General features: G+C 39.2%; 1 protein-coding gene across 2 annotated transcripts in view; it reads left to right on the top strand.

Annotated features, from left to right (window-relative positions):
• Positions 1 to 26,658, top strand: part of MCC (MCC regulator of WNT signaling pathway) — a 383,535-nt gene that overhangs the window by 87,251 nt on the left and 269,626 nt on the right. For both annotated transcript variants that reach the window (XM_033110748.1, XM_033110747.1), the window contains exon 3: positions 7,720 to 7,934. In XM_033110748.1, coding sequence (XP_032966639.1) covers positions 7,720 to 7,934 — 215 coding nt within the window. The remainder of the gene's footprint in view (positions 1 to 7,719; positions 7,935 to 26,658) is intronic.

Here is a 26,658-nt window from a genome sequence, read left to right as displayed (position 1 = left end):
AACACACAATGTGAGACATAGATTCTGTATTACAGAAGTGTACACCTGAAATCTATGTAACTTTACTAACAGTTGTCACCCCAATAAACTTTAATTTAGAAAAAAGCCTATGGATCTAAGATGAATTTATAAACATTCAAAAATAATTTGAATTAAAAGATTATGAACATGTAAATTGAAATGTAGTACTTAGAGGAAATTTGATAGCTTTCTATGCATATATTAGAAAATAAGAGAAAAAAAAGCTGAGTTGAGTATCCATTCCAAGAATTTAGAAAGAGAAGAGCAAAATAAACACAAAGTAGAAGAAAGTATAATAGAGATGAAAACAAAAATTAATGAAATAGAAGACAAGCACACAATATAGAGGCACAATAAATACTAAAGATGGTTTTTTAAAAAAAATTTATGAAATCGATAATTTCCTAGCAAGAATGCTGAAGTGAAAAAAGAGAAGGACAAATAATTGTTAAAGAAAATCAAGTGAAGATTATTAGACAGCAAAGATTGATTGCTGAGTGGGAAAGTTTTACTGCCACGCAGGCAACCCCATCAAGCCTGGAGTTCAGGAAGGCTTTTCCAGGTTGAGGTTTGGATGAAAAGAAGACCACAAACTGTCTCCGTCCTGTATTGGCAAAGCAAAACACCTGGGAGCTGTTGGTTAGCAGTATCTGAATATGTTGGTTGGGTACACACTGGCCTGGCTGAGATCAGATGCCATGTAGGTTTGGCATGTGTGTAGCGGGAATAGGGCATCCAGGGGCCTCTGATTTGCACATGTAGCAACTGAGTCAAGATTGTGTTATCCAGCCAAGTCTACACTGTTGTTTGGCTAGGTGGCCAAATCAGTGTTTGTTATAACCAATATCAGGACTGGAAAGGAGACATCCCTACAGGTCCTGCAGACATGAAAAAAAAAAAGTAAGAAAGAAAATATTATGAAGAGCTTCTTGTCAATCTATTTAAAAATTTAGAAGAAAAAAGGAAATTTCCAGAAAAATATAACTTACTAAATCCGATTCATTAAGGAATATGAAGTCTGAGTAGTCCTATTACTAAGAATGGAATTAAAAGAGTAATTTAAAAAATCTTTCAACAAAGAACACTCCAAGCCCAGACAACTTCACTTCTACCTAATATTCAAAGAACAAATAATTCCAGTCTTATATAGAGTCACTCATAACCTTAATACCAAAACATGAAAAGAATAGTGTAAGAAAGAAAAATTGTAGGTCAGTTTTACTTTTGAACAGAGATACAAAAATCCTAAACAAAGTACCAGCAAATCCAAATCAATACTATAATTATAAATAAGATATCACATATTTCAACTATGTTGGGTTTTTCTCTTGAATGTAAGCTTGGTTTAACATTTAAAAATGAATATAATTCACCACATTAAAAAATTTTAATGAAAAATACAAACTTTTCAGGAATGAAGGATAACATAATTCTAGTTTTTGCTAAAAAGCTGGAATCAGAACCATATTTTGGATTCTTATTTGTGTATTTTTCCACCTGGCATTTTCAATTTTGATTAGGCTAATTTTCAGCCAAGCGATGTGACAATCCCTATGGGCGTGCCAACCAAAGGATGTGTGTGATGCTTTTCATCACAGAGCACAGGCCCAGGTTAGCCTTATCCCCATTCAGTCTGCCATTTACGATACTTAAAACTCAGTGACTACCAAGGGCTTACTGAATACATGGCCCATTAATATGCCTTGTAAGAGAAAGGTAAATTGATCCAAAATATAGTCTCTGCTTTTCTAACCAAGAGAGACAGTTGTTTTTTTTTTTTAATCTTAAACTCTTGTGGACCATAGACGTTAGCCCTTTAACCCCAAGCCAGCCTCAGGTTCAAGTTCAACCTAACCCGTCTTTGCTCTAATGCCTCTCCATTTTAACACTTTTCCTAACCTGTCCTTCAAACGCTTCAGCCCTGAGTCAACCCTCTTGTTTATCTCCTTCATTATCTAGTTTAGACAAGCAAGGAGAATAAGCTGCCAGATAGTATTTTCAATTATTTTTTAAGTTAAAGTTGCTTGCCTCAGCTGTGCTTTTATAACTGTATTATTAACCGCCAAAGGGCAGACACTTTGCTTTTTATATTAAATTTGGTGAATAGAACAATAGAATCTCAAGCTGGAGAAGAATTTTGAAGGCTATTTATTCTGGCTGTCCCTTTGGTTGTCTCTAAACTGTCTTCCATTAAGTGTTCTCAAGCCTGTGCTTAAATATATCAAGGATTGTTGAACTTGTACGGAATGGGATATTAATGAATGTCCACTAATAATGATGATGTTGATAAGCATACCAGTAAGAAAAATGTGTTTCTTCATTTCTTTCTTGTAACCTATCAACAGTCTTTGGGGGGTGGGGGAGAGTTGCATTTCAAAACATCTTCCACTGTACTCCCAATGTTTCATTACATTCAGTACATTGTACCTAGGGAGGACACATGTGACATATATTCAAAATAGGACACTATTAGGCTCACTTCCTGAAAAATAGCCAAAGGCCAAAGAAATGACTTTTATCACTTGGGAGGTAATATTATTTACCTCCCCTTAATAGTCCTTTGAATTGGTTTTGTTTTTCCTCAGGAGAAGGTATAGGTAGGCTCTATTTATCTCTCCTTCCCTACCCAATTTTCCTTGTGACCACGGACCCAGACTTTAAAACAGTTGTCCTATGTTTGCAATGTAATTTGTGCTGGAGGAAGCTAGAGGTCCTCATGGGAGTTAGGCTCCTGAATTTTGTACCAAGCTTTGACATTAATAAATGACTAAAGACACATATGGTGATTCTGTTTTGGACTAAACCATTTACTGCTGCTTCTGTTGATGTCAGTATGATCTAGAAATAGTAAATGTGCTGTGACAGGGAAGGCTGACACCTGGCAGCCAATTTGTTCAAATTTTCTTTCCCATGCTTCTTTTTATTGGTGTGGTAGTTCTAAATTCAGAAAGGTAGCTACCTCTGGTGTTTTGAAAGGAGTATTTTCTCTCTTGCCACCGAGGGTAATAAATTAGGCAATGTTATCTTAACAATTCACACAAATGAAAGAATAAGGACAACTAAATAGAGACAATATCATAAGATACCAGTAACACAAGTCTCAGGACCCCCCAAGCACTCTCTCTACATTATCATCCGCTTGTGATGTGATGAGATGCCCAGCCTTCAAATGAAGGATGGAAAAGAAGGAATTGGAGGTAGAACACAGAGTGGTGGCTAGGGTGGCCAGAACACAGACGTGATGCATGAGTCATACCTGCTCTGCTTTGGAGCAGCTGCTGCTGCTGCTGGGCTGTGTGTGCCAGGTCCTCACGGTGCTGGCTCCAAGTTTGGGGAAGGAAGGCCGGTTGTCCTCTGGAGATATGAGTTGGCCGAGCAGAATAGGGAACAAAGGCTATCAAACCCCATGACCAAAAACTTTGACTTATTAGTGGAATCTTCATACTCAGAGAACATAACTGTGGTCCTGACCTAATTGGCTATTTTCATTGTCTTTACAATAAGGCGAATATTAAGTATAACTATTCATGAAATTTTAGCTTCTGGTTAGGTAAAATAGATTTGTTTTTTTAAGAATTAGTCATTTTAGCAGGTAACTTTCAGAAGCTGGGAGAGAGTATACATTTCCCCCATATATTTGTTCCCAATTAAGTTGTCCAAAGTGGACTCCAAATAACTAAAACTGTGAGGTGTGACCAGATAACTGCTAGCATTTGGTGATCAGTTTATCATATGCCAGCCATTGTCTAATATGGTCTACATATTTTAATCTTATTTAATTCTCATAACACCTCTAGGAAGTACATGTTACTGTCCCCATTTTAAAGATGAGAAAACTAAAGCTTAAATTAAATACCTTGCTTGAGGTCTCATAGCTGGTCATGATGACTCTTGGTTTGACCCCAAGCCATCTGACAATAAAACCCAGCTCTTTACCACTATTCTGTGCAAATGAGCAATGTCTATAAAATTAAGCTGAAAAAGAGAAAATCTCCTCTTCTAAAACTAAAAAAAAAAAAAGGATTTAGTCATTCATAGGCTGTGTGTAGGCTTAAATAAGATGCTTAGAACAGTGCCAGTTCCCTAGTGGCTTTGGGTAGATATTAGGTATCACGATTGTTGTTTCTATCTTTTAGGTGAAGTTTCAATGTTCTAAATGCTTTGACTTGCTTATTCTCACAGGGAGCTCGGCCCCCTGGGAACGTGGCATAGTGCCTTTATTGAATAAGCCCAGTAATTGTAAGCCTGGGAGCTAAACCTGGGTGGTACTTTGAAGATGGGATTAACACACTAGCATGTAGCTGCCAAGTACCCAGTAGAGCAAGGATCTCAGTCTTTGGCAGATTTTCTGTTCCAGCATTCTCTCTGAGAGCAGGGTTTTCCCAGTGATGCATTTTATGAACATGTCAAAATGCCACTTGTTTCCTGTGCTTTTCTGATACACAAAACATTTAGAATCTGTGCTCTGTCGTATTTAAACACTAAATATTCTAGTTTAAAAAAAAAAGACTCCACCTCACCCCTTACTTCAGAGCACCCTGTAGGATCATAGTAGTAGCGAAGATGATGGCTTCCTTTGATTCTGTGGGTGTGGAGACCTCTAGCCCCAAGGAGTGCTTTGGCCTTTGGTATTTAAATGATGCTGTATAGTTTCCCTACTGCTCAGTGGTTGTTATGGATGGAATGTGTATGTCCCCTCTAAACTCATGTTGAAGTGCTAACCTCCAATGTGATGGTATTTGGAGAAGGGGCTCTTGGGAGGTAACTAGAGCTAGATGAAGTCATGACGATGAAGCCCCTCGTGATGGGGTTAGTTTCCATATAAGAAGAAATACCAAAGAGCCAGTGAGCATGGGGGACAATAGAACTGTCATAGTGTCCATGTTATGCAAAAGAAAGCACAGCCATCTCCCTGAGGTCAACAGACTTTTTGTTTGTTTGTTTGTTTGTTTGTTTGTTTGAGGTTAGCAAGGCAGTGGAGAGGCTGGCAAGAGGCTGAGTGTGAACCTAGAAATATCAGGCACCATCATGCTTCAAAGAGAAAAAGGAAGATACCACACCTGCATTGTTGATGTTTTTTCAGTGAGATCATCCCAATTAAATGACTAATTTTTGCCTCAGGAATGTTGGTTTCTATCCAGAAAAATCTGATATGAAGACAGATTAAAAGAGAGTAATGGGAATAGTCCGCTGTATTAAAAAAAAATGCACTTCCCTTTTTGGGGTCCATTTATATAGATGCTAATAGGATTGACTTGGCTCCTTAGCGGAAGATCTGAGTTTCTAAGCATCACTACAGCGAAAATTGTTAGATAATAGTTTGAGGGCCTTTTGATCTAGCTAATTAACATGGAGCTTGGCTCACCTGATTCTATGACTATGCCAGAAACTGGGTTTGGGTCTGTTGATATAACATAATAAATTCAAATGAAGCTTCCTTGGGCCATCTATCCAAGAACTGTTGTATTTTATTATTTGAAAACGAGTCTCCTGTTTGCATAAAGAAAAAGTGTAAGTGTATCATGTATTTTGATCTTAAAAATTAACCTCCATGTTGCTTTTGCCCAGTTAAGAAGTGAAACCCTATGTACTACAACCATGGGAAATTCAGCAATCCTTCAGTAAATGTATATTTAATGCCTGATGTGTTGCAGGCCACGTGCAAGGTACTGGGGATGCTGTGGTGAAACATAAAAGGCCAGGGCCCAACCCTACGCTTATTTATCTTGTATGTATAAGATTAAGGCCATCTGTGATTCAACCCATTTTTCAACTCTGACCTCAATCAGTCTGTTTTCCAATTATTGCGGGGGCCAGGACAGAGAACCTGAGGCAGCTAGGCAGACGACAGAGGTCATTCAGAGGAGCAGGGGGAGGGAGAAGTGGCATTTGGCAGTCTATGTTGAGAGAAAGCAAAAGCGCCCTTACAGTACAGTTGATAGAGTTTAATACTAAAATAAACTTTGAGTAATTGCAAACAGAGTGACAGAACTGTCTGCTCTGATACAAGGACGTGTCACCCCAGCTATACAGCACTGTACAAAAAGAGTGTTGGGTTAGACTGACTGAAGATCAGCAGAAGTGTAGAGGGAAACCATCTGAAATGGTCCTAGACAAAGACAGTTTTCCTAATTCCATTGATTAAATTCACCAATACCCAATAAGGTGAGATTGGAAATTCATATCAGAACCTATTAATTTGTAGTTTGCTATATGAAATTATATTCAGGTGAAGTGTAGAGTAACCTGTGTATGTTCTCTTTTCATAGTACAAATGGAATCATTTTAATGAGTCCCTTTTTTTTGTCACTTAAAGTCATGGATTAAAGACCACCAGAATGAAAACTCCACAGGCAGGGACTACAGTTTACTTGTTGCTGTACCTCTAGTACCTAGCACAGTGCCTATAGGTAGATCTTTGTCCTGTTTTCTGGCTGGCCAGGTCTTTCAACTCCCCTTCCTATGTTTAAAAAAGGTCTCCCCTTACATACTCCACCTCCCCAAAGTAGCATCCAGAAAACAAATTTCCCAGCCTTCCTTGCAGCCGAGAGGCATGTGATCCAGGCTCCATTAACTAGCTGCACCCACAAGGGACTTCTGTTCAGTAGTGAGCAATACAAGGAAGTGGGCCTTACCCAAAACGCATTTTTTAAATTTATTTTTAAGAAGAGGCAAGTATACTGGAGTATCAGGATTTCTCCTCCAGTAATCTTTCCCTGAACATTCCCCAACCCTCTCCAGGGGGCTAGGTCAGCTCCCCTCCTCTAGGTCTATTTTTTCATTGTATTTTCCCATTGTGTTATAATTATTAGGATCTTTTATTAGGATCTTTTAGCGCAATCTGCTATAATATTGAAGGTAATACTAGGTAATACTCCCCCAAATGAACCAAGAATATCCAGTTAATCAAACACAAAAGAAGTTTCCCTTTCTCAGTCATGTAAAGTCAAAACAGGGTACTGGGACCAGCAGACAGCCCTGCTGTGGGAGGTAATTCAGGGATCCTGGTATCTTCCAATCTTCCATCTTGTGGCTTCACATTTGTACCACATGACTTCCCAGGGTGCCGTGCCCATCTGAATGAGGCCTGAAGGCCAAGAGCGTGGAGAGTCACACACTGGAGGGGTTATGAGCCAGGCCCTGAAGTGATGCTTATCACATCTGTTCACATTCTATCGCTCAGAGCTACATGCTCAGAGCATGGCTACTCCTGACAGTTACAATCTAGCTTATTGCCGCCTCTTCCAGGTAGGAGGACATGGACACCAGAAAATTATGATAAAGTGCCATGTCTTCACTTTCTATCTTTTCACTTGCTTCCTTCTTCCTCAGCTGGGAAGAAGGATCACAGTAAGAAGGCTAATCATACAGCAACCCTCTGTAAATCACAGACAGATGTGGCTCTGACCTGGATTCTCTTTTCTTGGCTCTCCAGTGTTTATTCGCTAAACATTTCTGTTTGAGAGGGGGCACATATTCATTGGATAGTTATTTCTAAATGCTTTGCCTAAAACTGCTTTTATCTCCAGGCTCCCCATGTGTCAATTTGAAAGGGAAAGTGCTTAGCATGCAGCCTGGACGCCACATGTATTCTGACGTGCTGGCACATGGAAGCATTAGGAGGTTCCAAATCATTGCCTATTGGCCACCCACAGGCTAATGAAAGAAACGTCTTTTTATTTTCCCTGCCTCTCCTAGGTGCCTTGTCAGCGGCCAGGGAGAGCTGGGAATACGACTCAGGTGCCAGGGACCTCCAGAGCCCAGACTTGCAGAGTCAGCCGGCCCTACAGAAGCTGCTTGAGTATGGGGGGAGCTCTTTGCATCAGCAGGCTGCTGCTTTCCACAAACTGCTCACACAGTCCCCGCATTTTGGCAACGCTGTAGGAGGAAGCTATCTCGAACTGGCCAACACGGTGAGTACTTTCTGGTTCACAGAACACACCTTTAAGCCTGTGTGTATTCCAACGCAAATATTTTAATTTTGAGCTCCAGGGGATATATCAGATATTGTCTTTTTTTTAATTAAGCACTGCACCGTTTCCAGCATTGCCAGTAATGTTAAGTGTTCCAAACACTTATGATTGGTGAGTTTACTCATTATTAAGAGCAGAGTAGTTGCCTAAAAAGTGTCTTTGGTCTATCACTTGTACAGATTTAATTACTATAATATCTACAACAGACTTTCCACAACTAGAATACTTCTAGTGTACCAGACGTTACAAATTAATAGGATATAATCCTTTCTGTTCTCTAATTTGGACTTTATGCATTTGAAAAACAAAGAGGAAAATATTGTACATTGAAAGATTAATTAATGTTTCTGTTTGTACTTCTAAAATATTTTCTGTTGAAAACTGTGGCACAACTTAGAATCCCTTTATGCTTAGCTGAGCCTTCCCTTTACCTTGGGATGAATCATTACCATGGTGACCTATGGGTGGAAAGCGATTGTCTTCCCTTTTATGTGAGCTCTGAAGAACAAGAGTGGATGGTTGATGGCCTGGGCCACTTTGGGTGACATACAGGCACTTTATATGGGGATTGCTATCCAATCACTGTGGGAAAAGTCAATAAATCTACCTTACTTCTTGACACAGCAGTTGGAATGGTGGAACAAGCAGCCTGACAACTTCACTTATCCCTTATATATATTTACAGTCTGTTTTGATGTAGACCAGTGGTTTTCAGACTTTTTGTGTTTGAGGCACATTGTCTAATTCTGACTTCGTTGGTGACGTGTTTGAAGGAACTAACAGTCCTACATATGCCAGCAATAACTAAAATGTAATTATCAGACAAGGACCAATTGAAGGACATTCTACAACACAGCTAGCCAGGACTCCTCGAAACCGTCAAGGACATCACAAGCAAGGAAAGTGTGAGAAAGGGAACCTGTCACACCTTCCGAAAATATGGCAACTAAATGTAATGTGGTACACTGCATGGGACATTAGGTGCAAACTAATGACTAAATTATGGACTTTAGTTAATAATGTATCAATAGTGATTCATTAATTGTGACAACTAATAATGAAGATATTAATAACAGGGGAAACTGGGTGTACGGTACAGGAGCATTCTCGGTCCTATCTTTGCTACTTTTCTGTAAATCTGAAACTATTATAAAATTTAAAATGTATTAAAACACACACACACAAACACACATAATCACTACTAGGGCAGGACTGTGTCTTGTACACTCTGTAAAAGCACCCATAGTTATTACGCTGTTTGTCACTTGGTCACCCTTCAAGGACATAGAGTAGAACCATTAACTGTCCTAATCTTGCTTTCCTGCATGCTCAGGAGACTAGGCAAGCATTAAAATATGTCATCTTTCTTGAGCCTGGGCCCAGACTTAGGCTATGCTGTTACAAATAATTTGCAAATAACGTGCTATGTCAGCACAGCCTTTTTCTTTCTTTTTCCCCCCCTTTTACTGCCTGCCTCCCACTCCAGTTCAAGCCGTTGTTTCTCAGTCTAGTTGTGTAGGACACAGTTCCCTGGCCCATGCTGGTGTTATGAGCCTTGGAGTCCTGTCAAATGTGAGAAATAATAATTGACCGTTGTTTTAACCATTGTAGTTAGGGTGGTTTGTTTCATAGCAATAGCTGATGCAGGGTCTGCTCACAGGGGTCCATGGGGGTCCCGTTTGATAAATACCCATTATAGGTGGCCAAAGAAAGCAAATAACCGCTCTCAACTGCACGCTTGGGCAATGCCTTCACTTACATACTCACATTAACAATAATTTATGTTTCTTCTAAAACAAGTCCTAAACTAATAAAATTAACCTCTGGTTTGTTTTTAAATAGTTTCTAAGAGCAAAAGGCATTTTATCAGTGTCCAGTTCAGAGACAGAGAGCACACAATAATTCACGCAGGGAAAGTTTAACATAAAAAAATATTAACTGGTAGCAGGGGATTACCTACTAAGGAGTAAAGAAAACTCGAATGGATACAGAAGTAGCACATGTAACGAGCAGTCACTCCCTCAAAAGCTGAGGCAGAGTGCTGAAGGAAGAAACAGATTTAGAAGAGGGCCCTCTCCTCACCAGACCCCATTGAAAGGGAGTGGCGGGGGCCCACGGGTGACAGAGAAGTTCCCTGGCATGCTGCAGGCCAGGGCTTGTGAGCAGGAAACCAGCACTCCGGAGTGTCAGCTCAACTTACCAGGAGGCCACCCACTGGGCGTCAGCAAGACTCACTGAGCATCACCACGAAGGTGCTGATCGCAGTGCCAGAGGAATTCACTGTGGAATTCACTGCCTGCTGCTTGCAGTGGTGGCAAAACCCACCGAGAAGTCCCACAAGGGTGCCACTGAAACTTACAAGTGGTGAGCACCGCCGGCTTCCACCCACCACAAGAACATGCAGGGGCACGCACAGCAGAACCAGGAGAATTCTCTTCTTCCTCTAGTGTCCCCCCCATTGACAAAGAAGAAATGGTTAAAGCGTTCAGCTTCAGGACCACCATGCAGGGCATGGAAAGGTGGACGTGGACATGAGAGGCAATAAACTGATAACTGACACAAGCGTTTTTATCACTGATGAGCTTCTGGGAACTTCCTACACTAGCTTTTACCTTTCTAAGCATCTCTTCCTTTTCTTCTACCACCAAATACCTGTCTTTTTCTCCTTCTTCCAAAGACAGTGGATATTATGACTTTGAAGCTTAACATACTGTTCAACATGCAAGGACAACAAGATGGTGTATGTAGAAGCTTGTGGCAGTTAGAGTTTTACCTGAGAAGCAGAATGGCTATAAGCGTACAGAGTAAAGGATCTTATTATGAGGGGTAGACCTTACACGAATGTAGACGCTGGTAGAGCAGTCTATGCAGGCTGTTGATTCTGCATCTAGTGTTGAGCCTGAAGCTACTAGAAGTCTGTCAGACCCAGGACGACAGACTGGAATCCACCATGTCCCACCTCGATGCTGTGGGTGACCTGCAGGAGAAGCTGGCTCCTATTACTATGGAGCTGCACACACACCTGGCCCAGGACTCAGAGACGCTGAAGGAGGACGCCAGGTGAGAGTGGAAGCAAGCCTGGTACACCACGGAGGTGAGCAACGACTTTCAGAGCATAAGAAAACATGACCTCTTTACTTCTGCCTTCTGGATTTCACACAGAATGTCTCTCGTGGCCATGCAGAACCATACAGGAAAGAGAACTCTGGGAAACATACTTCCAGTTTGGCTAAGTTGACTGAGTACCAAACCACCACAGAGCACCAGCGAAACTGCCAGTACAAGCTCAGCCTTACTCATAAAGCTACCAGCAGAGCAATATGACATACTTTAGGAGGTTAGTGAAGAAGAAACGCAATGGGAAAGATGACTGCCTGTTCTCTGACAGATTCTCTGACGGACGAAAAGTAATCATTTGTCTCCCTGTCTTTCCTCATTTAAAAGGACTTCACTAATTTTTGTTGTGTGTATCCCTGAATTGCTTTTACTATAAGGACCTTTCATTTCTCCTTTTGTAATTTTAAGATGCTATAATAAAAAAAAATAAAAATAAATTTAAAAGATGCTAAAATCATTACAGTATTTGCCAAACTTGGGATTACTATATTGAAATCTTTGGTCAAGAGGATGTGTCCTGGCTTTGTGATTAGAGCAAGACTGATGGTTCTAATTTCAATAGGATGTTACAATTTATTGGGCATTGCTCAGAGTCAAAGAACAAGAAATTCTTAGGTATAAGGCATGCTTGTCACCCTTCAGATTTTCATAAAATTGGGACCATATAAATAAAACATTGCATTTTTGAGAGGGGCTGTGCAAGGCTCTAGAATATGAAGTTGATAAATAATTTTCTGAATCTCGTATTGTCACTTCCAAGTGATTGAAGCTGAATTTCAATAAATAAATACATTTGGTTAGATAGAGAGACAAATACATTTAGCTTTGCATTGTTAATGATCTAAAATGCCAACTATCTCTGGACAAGTACACTGTTTCATGAGTTTTCCCTAACATTTCAAACAACAACAGTGTAAGCACAGTTGCCTCATTTCCATGCGGGTAGAATCAGTAGTGTCTGCTTTCTGTGTCCTGGCTGAAGGCCAGCTTCCTTTTGAATTCTCTGGGCAATTTGGCTTCAACTTTGCCCACTTTATGATTTAATTTCATGCTTACGGGTTTTTTTTTGCAAAAGTGATTTATGTTTTTAAAGGAGGAGAAAAAGACAGTTATGAGTTGTATAAATAAAAGTAAGTGAATTTAAAAACGGATATAGCAAGTTTGGCAACTCTGTTTATCTAATAGTCCAAGCACCTTTTTTGTCTTTAGCCTAGTTATAACATCTGGGTGTTGGAAGTTGAATTAAAATGGTTTCTATTGTCACGCAAATCTATATGATCATAATTATTAATATAATTCATTATTAATTAAACTTTATTTGATATAGAGTCCATAGTTATATTACTTTGGGGAACACTTCAAATGTATACATTTCAGCCAATACAGAAAAGTCTTTATTCACAAAATGTGTGTGGATAAATAAGGAATTTGTGTGGTAGTGGCAAGATAGATAAGAGCCTTCTTTTTGGTTTAACTACTTGATCAAATGTATATGACTCAGTTATTAAAACGTCTTCACAAGTACTTTTTAATTTCCAAAATAAATTTCAGATTAAATAGTAAAATCCTATTGAAATTACAAAACTCTTTTTCGGGAGAACTTTAAATTTGACAGTGGTTTTTCCTTTTTTGCGACAGTGGAAAGGATTGTTGCTGTTATTATTATTGCTATTCTTAGTATAAAATCTGCAAATGCCAGCTCTGTGGTTTAAATTATTGCTTTTCTTTCTGGAGAGTTTCTCTGCTTTTGTTTAGGAGAAAGTCAGCTTACTATTACCTTTTTCCTACTGCTCTTAGCTTAGCTTCTGTCTCCTCCATCTCTTTGTCATAAATGGAAGGACTGACTAACTTATATAGTGGCCAGAGGAATCTCCTTTCTTCTCTATAGTCTATTCAGATTGTGAAGAGATAGTATGAGTCTCCTTATCAACAAATCATCATCAATAAGATGTGCAAAAGACAGGCATACCATCCTTCAGAAGCTTTTAATCTTGGCAATGAACAGAGTACCTGCACAACAAATGTTCATATTGTAACAATAGATCCCAGATATTGCAATTTCATGGACCAGTAACATTTCAAAATATTGAGACTTGCCAATTTCTTATGTTGCCAAAAATCAAAAGCCAATCCACCTACTATCTAGTATCACCATCATTTTATAAAAGAAAGGACTTTTGGACACCAAAAGCAAGTAGGTATCTCTTAATTAGTAAATAAATGAAAAAATAAATTGAACTTAACAGAAGAATTCACACCTGTTTTTGTTTTCCACATTTCTCCAGTAACTAGAGGGAAACATGGCATGCATGAGGCTCTCTAGCAGAGTAACTAAGGATGTAACTTTAGCGACACACACTGTGCTCTTATGTCTGACTTTGGGTAAGTCATTTAACCTCTTTGAGGCTCTGCATTCTCATAAAGTAGGAATAATAATATATTCCTCATATAGTTCATGGGAATTAAATAAGATAATGCATAGAAAGTGCTTAATCCCATACGTCATGCAAGTTAGTGCTCAGTAAAAAGCAGTAGCTATTGGTGTGCTGTTTTCCTCATCTAATTATCAGAAACAAGGCTTCAGAGTTACTTACAAGTGGATAAGTTTGGGGTAGAATTTGGAAACAGAAACTTAAAAAAAATTCTGAAGAAATGAAAACTAAATTCTCAATCACTTTTTGAGACATTTACTGAGCATTTTTTTATGAGCTAGGAGCTGTCTCAAAGATATTATTATCATTAAACACTATGCTGAATAATCTTGTATGTAGAATTCATTTGGAAATACCAGATCATGAAAAAAGGATAATAATTCCTACCTAGAGATGAAAGGGTCCTTAAAAAAACCTTTGTCTAAGCTCTCCATTTAAAAAATGGAGATACGGAGGCCCAGCTCAAAATATCTGCCTAATGTCACATAGGGAGAAGTAGAAGGTGGGTTTCCTGCCACCCCTAGACTAGGGGGGTGTCCCTCATTGTTGGAAAGAGAAGGAACAGACGCTGGTGGGAAATGACGGACCCCTGTGTTCTCTCCTTAGCATCTTTGCTATTAGACCCTGGGTCACTTTTCTGCTCTGCTGGGTACACTGGGTTGCTGTTCTTACATCCTCTAATCTCCTCTCTGGAGCGAATGTTCAGCTGCAACACCCCAGTACCAACGACCACGTGTTAAAATATCGGCGTGCTTCTGTACCAGGCCCCCTGTTCTCCTGGCTAGCTCATCTCCTCTCCCCGAAACCCTCAGCCTCCCATGATTCAGTGCAGGGGCCCCCAGCACTGCTGCCAGTTGGCATCTTGTGGGCATCTGTTCTGAATGCTGGTAGCTGTGCCACACCCGTTGTTAAGTATTTTTAATATCTCTTCTGCCCTTTTGGCAACCTGTTGGACTAGAACAACAAATCCATTTTTAGGGCCTGATAAGAGTGTGGGTTCCAACAGATAATGAGGCGGTGGGAAGCCATCAGGTCTCACTCTCTTAATAATTTAAATTATTTTTAAATGGTTCTGTTGGATAGTTTAACAGGGGTTCATGTTTCATTCTGTTTTCTACTATCTTTGGGATCTCTGATTTAGCAGGATAAAGGAATTTTGAAAATTTTAAAGCACACACTAGAGGGCAGTGGCCCCATATGTAGACACCGAACAATTACTACTTTCTTTGCGTTTCTCTGCCCTCCTTTCTGTACGGGAGCGGGAGAGGAGCCTCCTCTACCTCACACAAATGCCATTGATGTCTGAAGTGTTTTATGAAAACAGATCCACTACTTGCCAGCACCCTATCTTTCGCTGTAGTTTCTCTCCCATCCTTCTTCCAATGACTCATCTTAGTGGGGCTTTCACAGTAGACTTAGTCATTGGTAGCACCTTAAAGACCTTTTTCTTTTTAAAAGACAAGGCCAAGGAGAGATAGGAAACGTGCATTCCTACTTTGGGATAGCAAAGTTTTCTATCTTTGTATTTGCAAATAAGTCATGAATTAAGACTGAGGAAGAAGAAAGGTACAGTGAGGTGCTCCTGTGGTTTGCATGTGCAGAGGCAAAAGCCATTTACATGAGTCTGGAGAACAGTCCCATTCCCCGTGATCACTAAAGAGAATCACGTTCCCGCTCAGTCAGTTTGCCTCTCCTGCCAGCTCCTAAGTAGGAGAGCGACCTGCTGGCTGGGAGAGAGGTGCAGCTGATCTGTACAATAACGAGGTGATCTGGGGGGGTGAGTGGGGTGAGAAACAGTGAAGCCACTTGTTTGTGTGTTTGCAGAGTTCAGGAGCATTGAAGAGAGACGCTGCAGTGCAGCTTAAGAGGATAATGGGGCTTCAGAGGGAAGCAAAGGGACATTAAGAAGTATGTCAGTGGGTTATTTGAGTCAAACTTTGATGGAATCTGAGGAGCCTAGATAAAGGATTTGATTTACTTTTAATTACTTTTATTGCTGGACTATTTTTTTTTTTAAGGGGATAGCCCTCTGAGACTGGATTATGTGAGTCCCTAGATTTATAAACAATATATAGAATGAAATTGCAGGGGTTCGTTTTTTGAATTTGTGAGGTCTATAGCAGTTGTGTTTGTGTGTACGTGTGTGTGTGTGTTTGTGTGTGCACGTGTGTGTGTGCATGCGCGTGCACGTTCTCTACATTTACTCTTAGGCATAGGTGGGAGATAAGATACTTTTCTCCAGATTGACCCAACCAGAGTCCTGGGTGGGAGAAAGGACTTAACACATAGTATTAAGTGCTTTGCATCGATTATTTTACTTAATCCTCATAACAACCTTATGCCGTATGTATAGTTATGACCTCCGTTTACAGATGAGGAATTTGAGGATTAGAGAGGTTGCCTGGGATGAAACAATGAGGATGCAGCAAGCTGAGATGTGAACCCAACTTTGTCTGACTCTGCAGCTTGACCACTATTTATGCCCACGGAGGAAGAAGCAATGACCCAGGCAATGCCCACGGAGAATCATCCTTTCCCCTGAAACCCACAGGGCGCAGTGCCGTCGCGCACACCCTGTGCTGGATATGTGTTCCTGATTTGATTCCTGCCTAGTACAGAAATGATGCCCTGACTGGTCTGGGGATAGCCTGGGCCATCACTCACTCACACACATACACACACACACACACACACACACACACACACTCACTCACCCACTCTACAAACATACAAACTCATGAGTTGGGTTTTCATCTCTCTGATTTTGTATAAGACATTGTCACTGGAGAGTAATTAAAACCCCTGGTGGATTTATGCTGGGGCCTCCTGACATGGTTGTGTAGTTACTTGTGCCTGGATGACAGGGAAGATTAGCCTTAAATGCTGAGAGAAATGCACCTGCCACGTTGATGCAGTTAGAAACATCTATCAAAGATGCATTTGGAACCTAGAGACCTCGATCTAATTGCTAGGATTGATGCAGGCTTTCTTCAGCCGGACTTCAAGGTGCCGAGAAAACAGTGAGTAGTGAGAGAGGTGGACCTCCCTTAACTTGTCAGTAGATCCTTTAGGGGCAGAGGAGTCATCTCTTCCCCAGTCCTGTCTCTCTTGGGTCTTTGAGGTAATTGTCCTTGTGCCATGGATGGGGGCAAAACCTTTCTCTTGAGACAGAAGCAGGCAGAAGGACTAATGTGTTTCTATATCTACTAATAATAAATGGTCACATTTGTTAAGCGTTTACTGTATGTTGGATTTTGATGGAAGGCCCTTGCCTGTGTCATCTGCTCTAACCCATAGATGGCCAGCCCCTCTTTCCAGCCAGACCCTCTTACCCCTCCCCCAACTGTCACTTGTGCCATTTGTTGCTCTGTGGGAGAAGGCGAGGAGACACTGCTTATATCGAAGACTGGCATTCACATAAGCTCAAGAAGAAGTCAACATTGCCAGTGACTTAGGCAGGACAGGATTAGCAGATCTGTGAATTATGGAGTCAGTTATACTTCTACTGAGAAAAACAATCATTTGTTAGTTGTTGGATTTTATTCCATGTTCACAAACATCAATATAATGTTTCATACTGAAATATAATAATTAGTAGTAGTAATAGCACTATAATAACCCAAATGTCAATTGCCCCTTTGTCCTTCAGGGTCGGTGTCTGTTTGTGCCATCTCTATTTTCCCCCCATTGTTACCCAGAATCAGAACTCAGAGATAAGAATCTGTTCACAAATGAATTGGTGAGCAATACGGGATGAGGACATGGAAGAGATTTATATCACATGTAAATCAGCCCCCTATCTGTCTCTCTCTGTCTCTCTTTAAGCAAGGAGGAGCTTCAGAGTCCATATTAGACACTTCTGTCCCCTGGAGACCCTCCCCAGTCCCAGAACTGAGATTTTTCTCTCTTACATAGGTCCACACCCTGCTCTGCCGCAGTGTTCTTACTCACTCCTCTATGTCCTTCTCCTTCTTAAGAGGGATGCAAATTCCTTGCCTAATATTAGGTATATGTTGTAGTTTAGAAACCATCTTTATTACTAAAGATGTCCTTAGCATCTGACACTTCCACTGTTTGTGGTTTATCAGTGTATTCCCTTCAAAGAAACTCTCCTTATGAGAAATTCTGGGGGAACAAAATTTTCATTTCGTTGTAGAAATATGCCTTATTAAGACTGAATTCTGAAACAAGGGACCATTTACAGACTGTCGACTCTAAATAGTCTGATGCAATCCACCCCAATTCAGACACCTTACATTGAACAATACTTAAAGGGGTTCATTAGCACGAGAACTTATGAAGATGACAAAAAGAGTGTTGAAAATGACTGAATCCATACTCCATGATGAGAACCGTAGAAAATTCATAATAAACTTAACATGGCACCACAGCTATACATACATAACATATAGTGACTTCTATCATGTGTCTAACTTCCCCTTTACTATGAAACCAGATATAACCATTAATTAACCAGACAGTTGTGGTTCTGTCTGGGTACTTCTGTATGCCCGTATTACTCTTGTCCCTTATTTTGATTAAGATGTTAGAAATTCAAACCATATCACATTCAAACACATTTTCTCCCTTTGTGTCCACTAATGGGTGTAATCTAGACAAAACATCTAATTTACAACCAAAAGTGTAAATGAAACCCTAATTCATGTATCTGCTCATTGCTTTCCCCCTTCCTCTCTCTACACTCCCCAAATCATCTCAGGTTACCTTTTAATAATGCAGTCCTAATTCCCAGCTTTCACCACAGCTTTCCAGAGTTCAGGTATATTAAGATCAAATCTCTGTCAGACTTTTTTGGCTAAAAATGTTTCCAATGAATCCAAAAAGGTAACTATAGTTTCAGAGAGGTAAAGCTAGATCAGGATTAGCTACGGATGGATGGTCTAAATTCCTGTGAAATTTAACTGTGGAGTGGCTGCTCCTTTTATGAGCAAAATGCAAGTTTACACTCTTGAAAGTCTGCCTTCAAATGAATTAAACCTTGATTGGAATGGCATCATGCATTGTAATACTTTCCATTAAGTAAATGGCTTTTAGTTGTTCGATAAAATATTCAAGATTATCACTGAGATTTAAGTTTCTCTGGGCCCACAGCACTTGTGGTTCTGGGCGATTGCCCAAGATAGCAACAAAAGACTTTGCAGAGAAGTCCAGGGAATCATTTGAAAATAAGAATGGCTGGTGTCCAGGAGGGGAAGAATTTCTACTTTAAACTTGGTTTTAGGTTGTTGGAAATATACTGAGAGAAACTTAGGTGACCAGAACAACGAGAATTTAATATACTTTTCAAGACAGGAGGTTGGAAATTCATTTTGAGCACCCTTATTGTGTGAATTACTAAAAGTCTATGTATCCTTCAAGCACTGCCCCAGCAATATCTTAAAGAGTTGTTAGAATCTATGGTGAGAAAGAGCCCCTTTTTCCTACCCACCCACCACAACTTATTCATCTCAATGTGAGGTATAAAAATGGTGCCAAAATCCTCTCTGTAGTGAACAGTCCTCAACTTTTATTTCCTTTCTAATGAGCTAAGGAGTTACGCTAAAATTAAGGATATTAATATTTGTAAAATGGTAGCTAGCTCAGAGAGACAGCTACAGACTTGAGTGGTTTGCCAGCTATCTTTAGATTCTTGGAAAGAAAGAACGACAGTATTATTGCTGCTAGTTATTTCTTCCTTATAATTTCTGTATCTTCCAAACTACCTAAAATCAGCATTTATGGCTTTTATAATAGAAAAGGAAAAAAAAATCTTTAAAAAAAAAATCTTAGTTATAACCAGTATATACTCCTTATAGGCATAGGGATACTAGAATGATACTTACCAACATGAAAACAGCTTTTATCTTGGAATAATTGGAATGACTGGTGGTTTTAGTTTCTCTTCTTTCACACATTTGCCTTTGAAATTTTTCTGCAACACACATTACCTGCATAAGTGATAATTTTTCTTCCATGAGTATTATCTAAATAATAAAAATTAAGTTTATATATTTTTAAAAAAATTATACCCATACCAAAAAGTAAATATTTGTACAGTAAATTTGTTCTTGTTCCATGTCAACATTTTAGGTTTAGCAAGTATATAATTCCCTCCTGTGTTTGGAATTGGGTTCAGTGAGGTTGAGGCTGCCTTAGAATAGTCCCTGAGGTCCTGCAGAAACCAGCAGAACCGCGTTGCTCTCTCCCCTCTATTTGTCTCTTCCCCTGCAACACTCTGGAGGCCACACCAGGCCTGAGTCTGGAATCACAGCAACAGTAACAGTAACAGTAATTATGTACTTGTACCTTTCCTAATACTTTCCAACCTTTCCTGATCATTCTTATCCGAGCCTCTGAATAACTGAAGAGTAGATATTCCTTTCCCATACTGCAGCCCCTGTGAGGTGTTTAAAACACAGTGATCCCATTAGTCTTGTGCCAAAGACTCATCAAAGGATTCCCAATGTGTTAAGAATGTAATCTAAACTCTTAACAAGAGGCCCTGCCCAAAATGGCTAAGACCACCTCTGTGTCCTCACCTTTCCCACTTCCCTGTAGAAATAAGCTCTGGCCACACTGCCTCCGTATTACAGCTCAGGACCTTCACTTGGTTTCTTTATTCACTTGGTTTTCTTGTTCTAAATGCGCTTCTTCATCCTGCCATCACCAATAGCACCTTCGACTCAAGACTGACTCCATTGTATCTGTCTCCTCAAGAAAGCCTTTCCTGTCCACCCTATTTAAATACGTAGGTGTTTTCTTACCTCTCACCCAACTCCCTGCCCTAGTAGTTATTTTTGGCTGCATAACAAATCACTCCAAACCATAGTGGCTTAAAACAACAGACATTTATTGTCTCACACAGTTTCTGTGGGTCAGTAATCCAGGAGTGGCCGGGCTGGTTGGTTCTGCCTCAGGATCTTTTATGAGGTTGCAGTTAAGGCCTCAGTTGGGCCTGCAGTCACCAAGGCCTGACGGGGGCTGCAAAATCTGTTTCCCAAGTGGCTCACTCACAAGCCCCACAAGGTAGTGCTGGGTGTTCTCTATTTTCTATTAATTGTTTACTTGTTTATTGTTTATCTTTCCCCACCCGTTCACTCTGTCCTCTGCATCCAGCCCAGTGCCTAACACATTGGTGATGCAGAACAAATATTTATTGACTGAATGACTGGTAAACCCCGATCTTCTAACTCGACTAATTGTTTAAAACACGAGATAAAAATAGGGGAAAAAATGAACCTGCTGGTAAATGTTTTCAACCAAAAAAAACTGTAATTGTGTAATTGGATGAATGTAGGAGTAGTTGGTTTCCTCTTTATTTACTGAAACACGTTTGTGTATTTCAGTTGGGAAGCTCCTAATGTACAATTGAATTTTTTCATCATTGATTTCCTTGATTCTTTTTAAGTCAAACTGTTCACAACAGATTTGTCTCTTGTATCTTTTTCTGTGGCATTATTTTACGTAGTCATTTGTTTCAATATACAAATGAAAAGAAGTTTTAATGCAGAAGTAATCAAAATAAAAATTTACTATCACTGTATGAAGTAGTTAGTAGTAGGTAGGAACGGCTTAAAGTCAAACTACGATGGTTACATGTTTACTGATAGGTTTCCCCCACTACGTGGTGAAGTCAGGAAAGCCACATATATATGTTCTCTATATCCTAGCACGCAAGTGTGGTCCAGGGCTCAGTAGCATCCACATCACCTGGGATTTTGTTAGAAATGCAAATCTTGGGCATCACCCCAGACCTAGTGAATCAATACCTGCATTTTAACAAGTTCTCAAGTGATTCATATGCACATTAAAATTTGAGAAGCACTGCTCTTTAGTGCGCAGCCTGGGCTTTGTATTTAAGGGGGCCTTTTGTACTTCAGGAAAATGGAGCGCTTGCTTTTCTGGAGTCAAGTTCAGGAATAAAAAGCTTCATCTTCTTATAACTGTGATGCTTCTAATTGAGATGTTTTTATACATTCTAAGTGTTAACCACAAAACATCATCATCCTTCTTGAGTTTCCTAATGTGACCTCTGCACCTGCCCGTGCAGTTCCTCTCACATCCAGAAGGCCGAGCTCTGATTTAGGATTTACCTCAAATTGGTAACCGGTTTACAGATCAACGTGCTCTAGTTTCAAAAACCAAGATTTGAAAATTAAGGTCGAAGTTATTAAAATTATATAACCCTGAGAATAATGCTTTTCTCTATTTAAAAAAAAAAGTTTTTGGATTTGTTTTATTCTACAAAGAAACGTAGGTTTTTAAACTCAGCTATGGAAAACATATATTTAATTTTGTTTCTAGACTTCAAATTAAAAATAGAAATTCTATGCTTTCATATTTCACTAGAAATGGGAATTGCTTATCATTCTTGTTTCTGTTTTCTTTTACATTTAGCAGCTTCAGCTGTCCTGAGGCTATTTCACTGAAACAGAGCAAAATGACTACCGAACCATAAGTGTTTAATGAAATATTGTTTCATGCCTGTGCTTTTTCTTAATAAGAGTTTAGCTTTAGAAAATTAGAGCAGTTGAATTTCCTAATGCTTGTGTCAACCAAGAAAGTGTAGGATATTGTACTGAAAATATTTGAGAAAAAGTGCTATATATTGACACCCTTACAGAGTGGTGAAAGGATTGACATTCATGACAAGTCTCTCTTCTCATTTCCAAAATCTCACCCAGTTATAATACACGTAAGAGCAAGATTTCACCTAGATACTAATTTACCCACCATGATTTTCATTCAACAATGTCCATATGCCAATCGCTGGGCTCGGCCTTGGATTGCAAAAAGAAGGGTGTGATATGTGAGGAAACCACCTTTTTTGAAGTAGTACTTTGGTCAGGGAACTCTGTTAATAATTAAACAAGTTGCTGGCTCCTGAAAATTTTAAGATGTGAGCAGTATGCTTTCCTAATTCTAAAATAAACATGAATTTCACCTGAAATATAAATATTTGGAACAAGTAGAGGGCTTGTAGGTTATCAGGCTTCTTTGCCAGTTAATACTCTGTTCCTCCCTGGCTGGCATTTCAATTGCTTTTTTTCAGTAACTCTGGTGAATTTTCTTAAATAGTCTTGTTTCGTACAATTTTATCACCATTGGAAAATCTGTTGCCTGACATGACTCTGAATTTGCATTTCTTTCTTTTTCAGTATATTTCTCACTTAAGATCCCTTGCCATCTCTGCTACTGAAATCAGCTTTTTTTGAGACAAACAGCGTGTGTGTGTGTGTGTGTGTGTGTTACTACATAGTAGGTTTGAATGTACTACACATATAAATGTGGGTTATTCTGGGAAGACATACTTCATGTATATAAAAATATAGAAAGCCAAGATATTGTTTGTATTTTTGCAGAAGTTTATATACGTTGTTAAACATGCTGATGAGTCAAATTATTGAATAGTAAACAAAATGCTCTTGAAATAAGCATGGATAAATAGCTTTTGGTTATTCTGCTTGACCCATGAAGGTGCTTTTTTTAGTATTTTATGGTGATGATCTTGGTACTCTAATGGCCATGCTGTCATTCTGTATTTTTTAGAGAAGTTAGGAGAAGTCCAGGACAAAATTATGTTGAAACATAACTTAGGCACCTCCTGTGGCCACTCTTTGTGTTAGGTTTGCCCAGGAGTAGGCAAGGCACGCGGAACTTCCAAGAACTTCTTCTCCAAGAAGTTTTGTAAAAGGGAGAGGCCGGTTGTTTAACCAGGAAACATGGCAAAGGATACTCAATAGTTTCTAGACACAGCATCGGAAAAGCCTGTTAATCATCAGTATCTTGTGAGAATTCATCCCTGTATTTGAGTTTGGTCTCAGATTTGTTACATATAAAATTTTATTGGATCATAGATGGAAACAGAGATCTAGTTTCTTTCAAGCTGAATTTTGATTTGAAATAAAAGATCAGATCCAATCAACTCCCTTCTATCTTCCCTTGCTCCAACTCACAAAAAATGCTAGTGGCGCATGCTTTCCCAAAGTATGGCCAGCATGCTACAGGTGGTAAGTCGGGTGTGATTCCAGGCGGTATGTCCACAGGTACCACAACTAAAACTATGTCACCAGACAGGAATAGAATGCCCGTTTTAGTTTTCTTTCAATCCTTCTGTTTGCATCAAGAAAAAAGCCTCATTTGGTTCATGAATACCTCCCTGAACTTTTCAAGCCTTCCCTACAATGAAAAGGCAGGCCCCAGGTACAGAGCTTTGAGTAGGCAAGAGTTTAGCTAGAATTTATTTTTACAGTTGCCTTCTGCTTATGGCAACTGATAATTATTTTCCATTAATAAGAGTATTATAAACTGTTCATTTTAAATAAATATTTTAAAGTATAAACCTTTGAATTAGAGAAAAATATTAAGTAGAATATCACACAGATGGTACACAGTCTGGCAAAAGTTGTAAAGGTGACACATGAAAGACACCTAGATAAGTACTTGTGTAGAAAAAGAACAGGCTTTGAAATCAGATGAATTAGCCTTCAAATTCACATATCTGTTCGGGGCACTTACTTTGTGACTTTGGGGAAATTATTTCATCTCTGAGCTTTCGTGCTTTTCATCTCAAATGGCTATATGTAAAGTATGTAGTACAATGCTTTAAAAAATAAATGTAAATTCAGCCCTTCGCATCTACAGATTCAACCAAAAACAAATTGAAAATATTCAGGAAAAAAAGTTACATGGCTGCTGACATGTACTATGTAGTCACGCCTACCACGGTAACATCTGCACTGAACATGAACCGAATTTTTTTCTTGCCGTTATTCCCTAAACAATACAGTATAACAACTATTTTCATAGCATTTATGTTATTATAAGTAATCTAGAAATGATTTAAAGTATATATATGGGAGGGTTGTGTATGTTATATGCAAATACTGCACCATTTTATATAAGGGGCTTGAGCATTGTCGAATTTTGGTATCCACGGGGGTCCTCAAACCAATCCTACATGGATACTGAGGGTCGACTGTACTCAAAATGTATCTCCTCCAAGCTAACTAACTCTTTAAGACTTTATCACATAATTTCCTTCACAAATCCATTTCGAACCATCTCCCTACAGTGTGGTATCAATAATTGGAAACCATCTGGCCTCTACCTATTAATTGATTTGTTTCCCTTTTGCCATTATATGATTTATAAAGTACTTAAGTCTCCCACTGCCTCTTGTGACATTTAAGTTATATAAAATCTGAAGTCTGTAAGACTAAATATGAAAGCTGACATTATATTCTGATCCTAGTTTTCCTTTTGCTAGTCACAAATGGCTCTGGAATTTGTGGTCCAGCTGGTGTTGTGCGGGAGCCAACTTACAAGTATTAATATACCTTTCCCCATTTGCATCTTCATGAGCCCATCCACACTGGAATTGGTGAAGACATGTGGATTGCATTTACAATTTACATGACCATATGCTACCATCCCATTTTTTAATTCTATTTGTGGAATGAAGGTTTTATGGAAAACATTTTGCTACAGAGTTGTGAATGTACTTAGGAAGATCCACGTCGTCCATCATGACAGCTCTTTCCCCATCATCGCCGCACGCAAGCGCCTCCTTATTTGAAGTGCCTTCTTTAGCATCTGGCCATACACATCCCTTTTGGGTGTTATCATTCATTAGAACAACTGCTAGTACACCTGTATATATTTGCGTGATGGCACATTCGATTAAATAGACATGCCCATTAGAGTGTTATATGCTCAAATAAATCTCCCAGTGTCCATTTAATATAGTTCAATACACTCACTTTTCCAGCAAACTCAGAAGTTGTAAGCCAAGCCTCATGTGGACCCAAGAGTCTGTTAATTCCACATATGGCCAATTCCATGAAGGGAAATGTTTGAATACTTTTTTTTTTTTTTTAATGGGTTAGCTAACAGAAAATTTAATTCATATGCTAAAGTGTGTCAGGCAGCTGAGTTTCAGCATTCAGTTCATCATTACATTGAATTGTGAGTTTAATCAAGTTCCTTCACTTAATCTGAATGTGTTCAAAACCTAGCATCCCATTTTAAGGAACACCCTCACCTTTTATTTCTTTTGGATAGTCCCCAGTTTTGTGAAATCTGATGAAGACAGCCAGTAAAATGAATCTATTTTGGGTGGTTAAATACTGAGGTGGAATCAGGGAGACCACATAGAGAGTTTCTTTCATTAAAATAGCTTTGTCCAAGAAGACACTTTCACCAAACTTTTGCATCTATTGCAGTGTAATTTCCATGTTGCCCTTTTGCCCTGCTTAAATTAAAAGGTAGTGTTATTAAAATTAAAACGTGTGTGTGTGTAAAATCAAGTTAGTGGGTTAGGCTGAATGCTGTGTTATTTGACAGAGTTTGAATAGCTGCTATGGGAAGCAAAAGTAGTTCAGTTTGCCCTCTTTGATACAGAGCCAGTATATGTAATAGACTTTATTTGTTCCAAGCTGGGCATCAGGTGTAATAGAATTATGCACTATGTTTATGTGACCCTGCCTTTTATATCCCTGTAGTTGCTCATTCATTCCTTCTTCAGATGTAAACTAAAAGTGGACATTGCAGGTCAGATGTGCCAGGGCTCACGTGGGCTATGTGAAATGCAGTGTCTCTCACTCTTGGAACTTACTGGATCGTGACAGAAATATGAGTTCTAGGAGAATATTCAACTCTTATGAGAATTCATATCCATCAAGAATAGTTAGGTGCCTTTGCTAGCATGAGGCCCATAAATTAATTTTCCCTTGTTCTTCTTATTTGTTATTATTAATCAGTTAGCAATACACAAAGCTTTTAAACACTATTCTCAAGTTATCTTCAAAGTCTTTCAATTATGAATATAACTAATATTAAGTCTGTTTTCCTATTTATTAGAAGAAACATATCTTTTTTTAACTTTTATTTATTTTAAGTGTGGTTTTCCAGGACCCATCTGCTCCAAGTCAAGTATTTGTTTCAATCTAGTTGTGGAGGGCACAGATCACAATGGCCCATGTGGGGATCGAACTGGCAACCTTGTTGTTAAGAGCACTGCACTCTAACCAATTAAGCTAACTGGCCGCCCCCGAAGAAACATATCTTCAGAGTCTATTTCGTGTCCAGTAGTGTCAGGGTACTTTACAAGGAGA

The sequence above is a fragment of the Rhinolophus ferrumequinum genome, chromosome 7 (assembly GCF_004115265.2).
Source record: "Rhinolophus ferrumequinum isolate MPI-CBG mRhiFer1 chromosome 7, mRhiFer1_v1.p, whole genome shotgun sequence".
NCBI classification, from domain to species: Eukaryota; Metazoa; Chordata; class Mammalia; order Chiroptera; family Rhinolophidae; genus Rhinolophus; species Rhinolophus ferrumequinum.
Note: the sequence above shows the minus strand (reverse complement) of the source record. Positions and strands in the feature narration are given on the sequence as shown.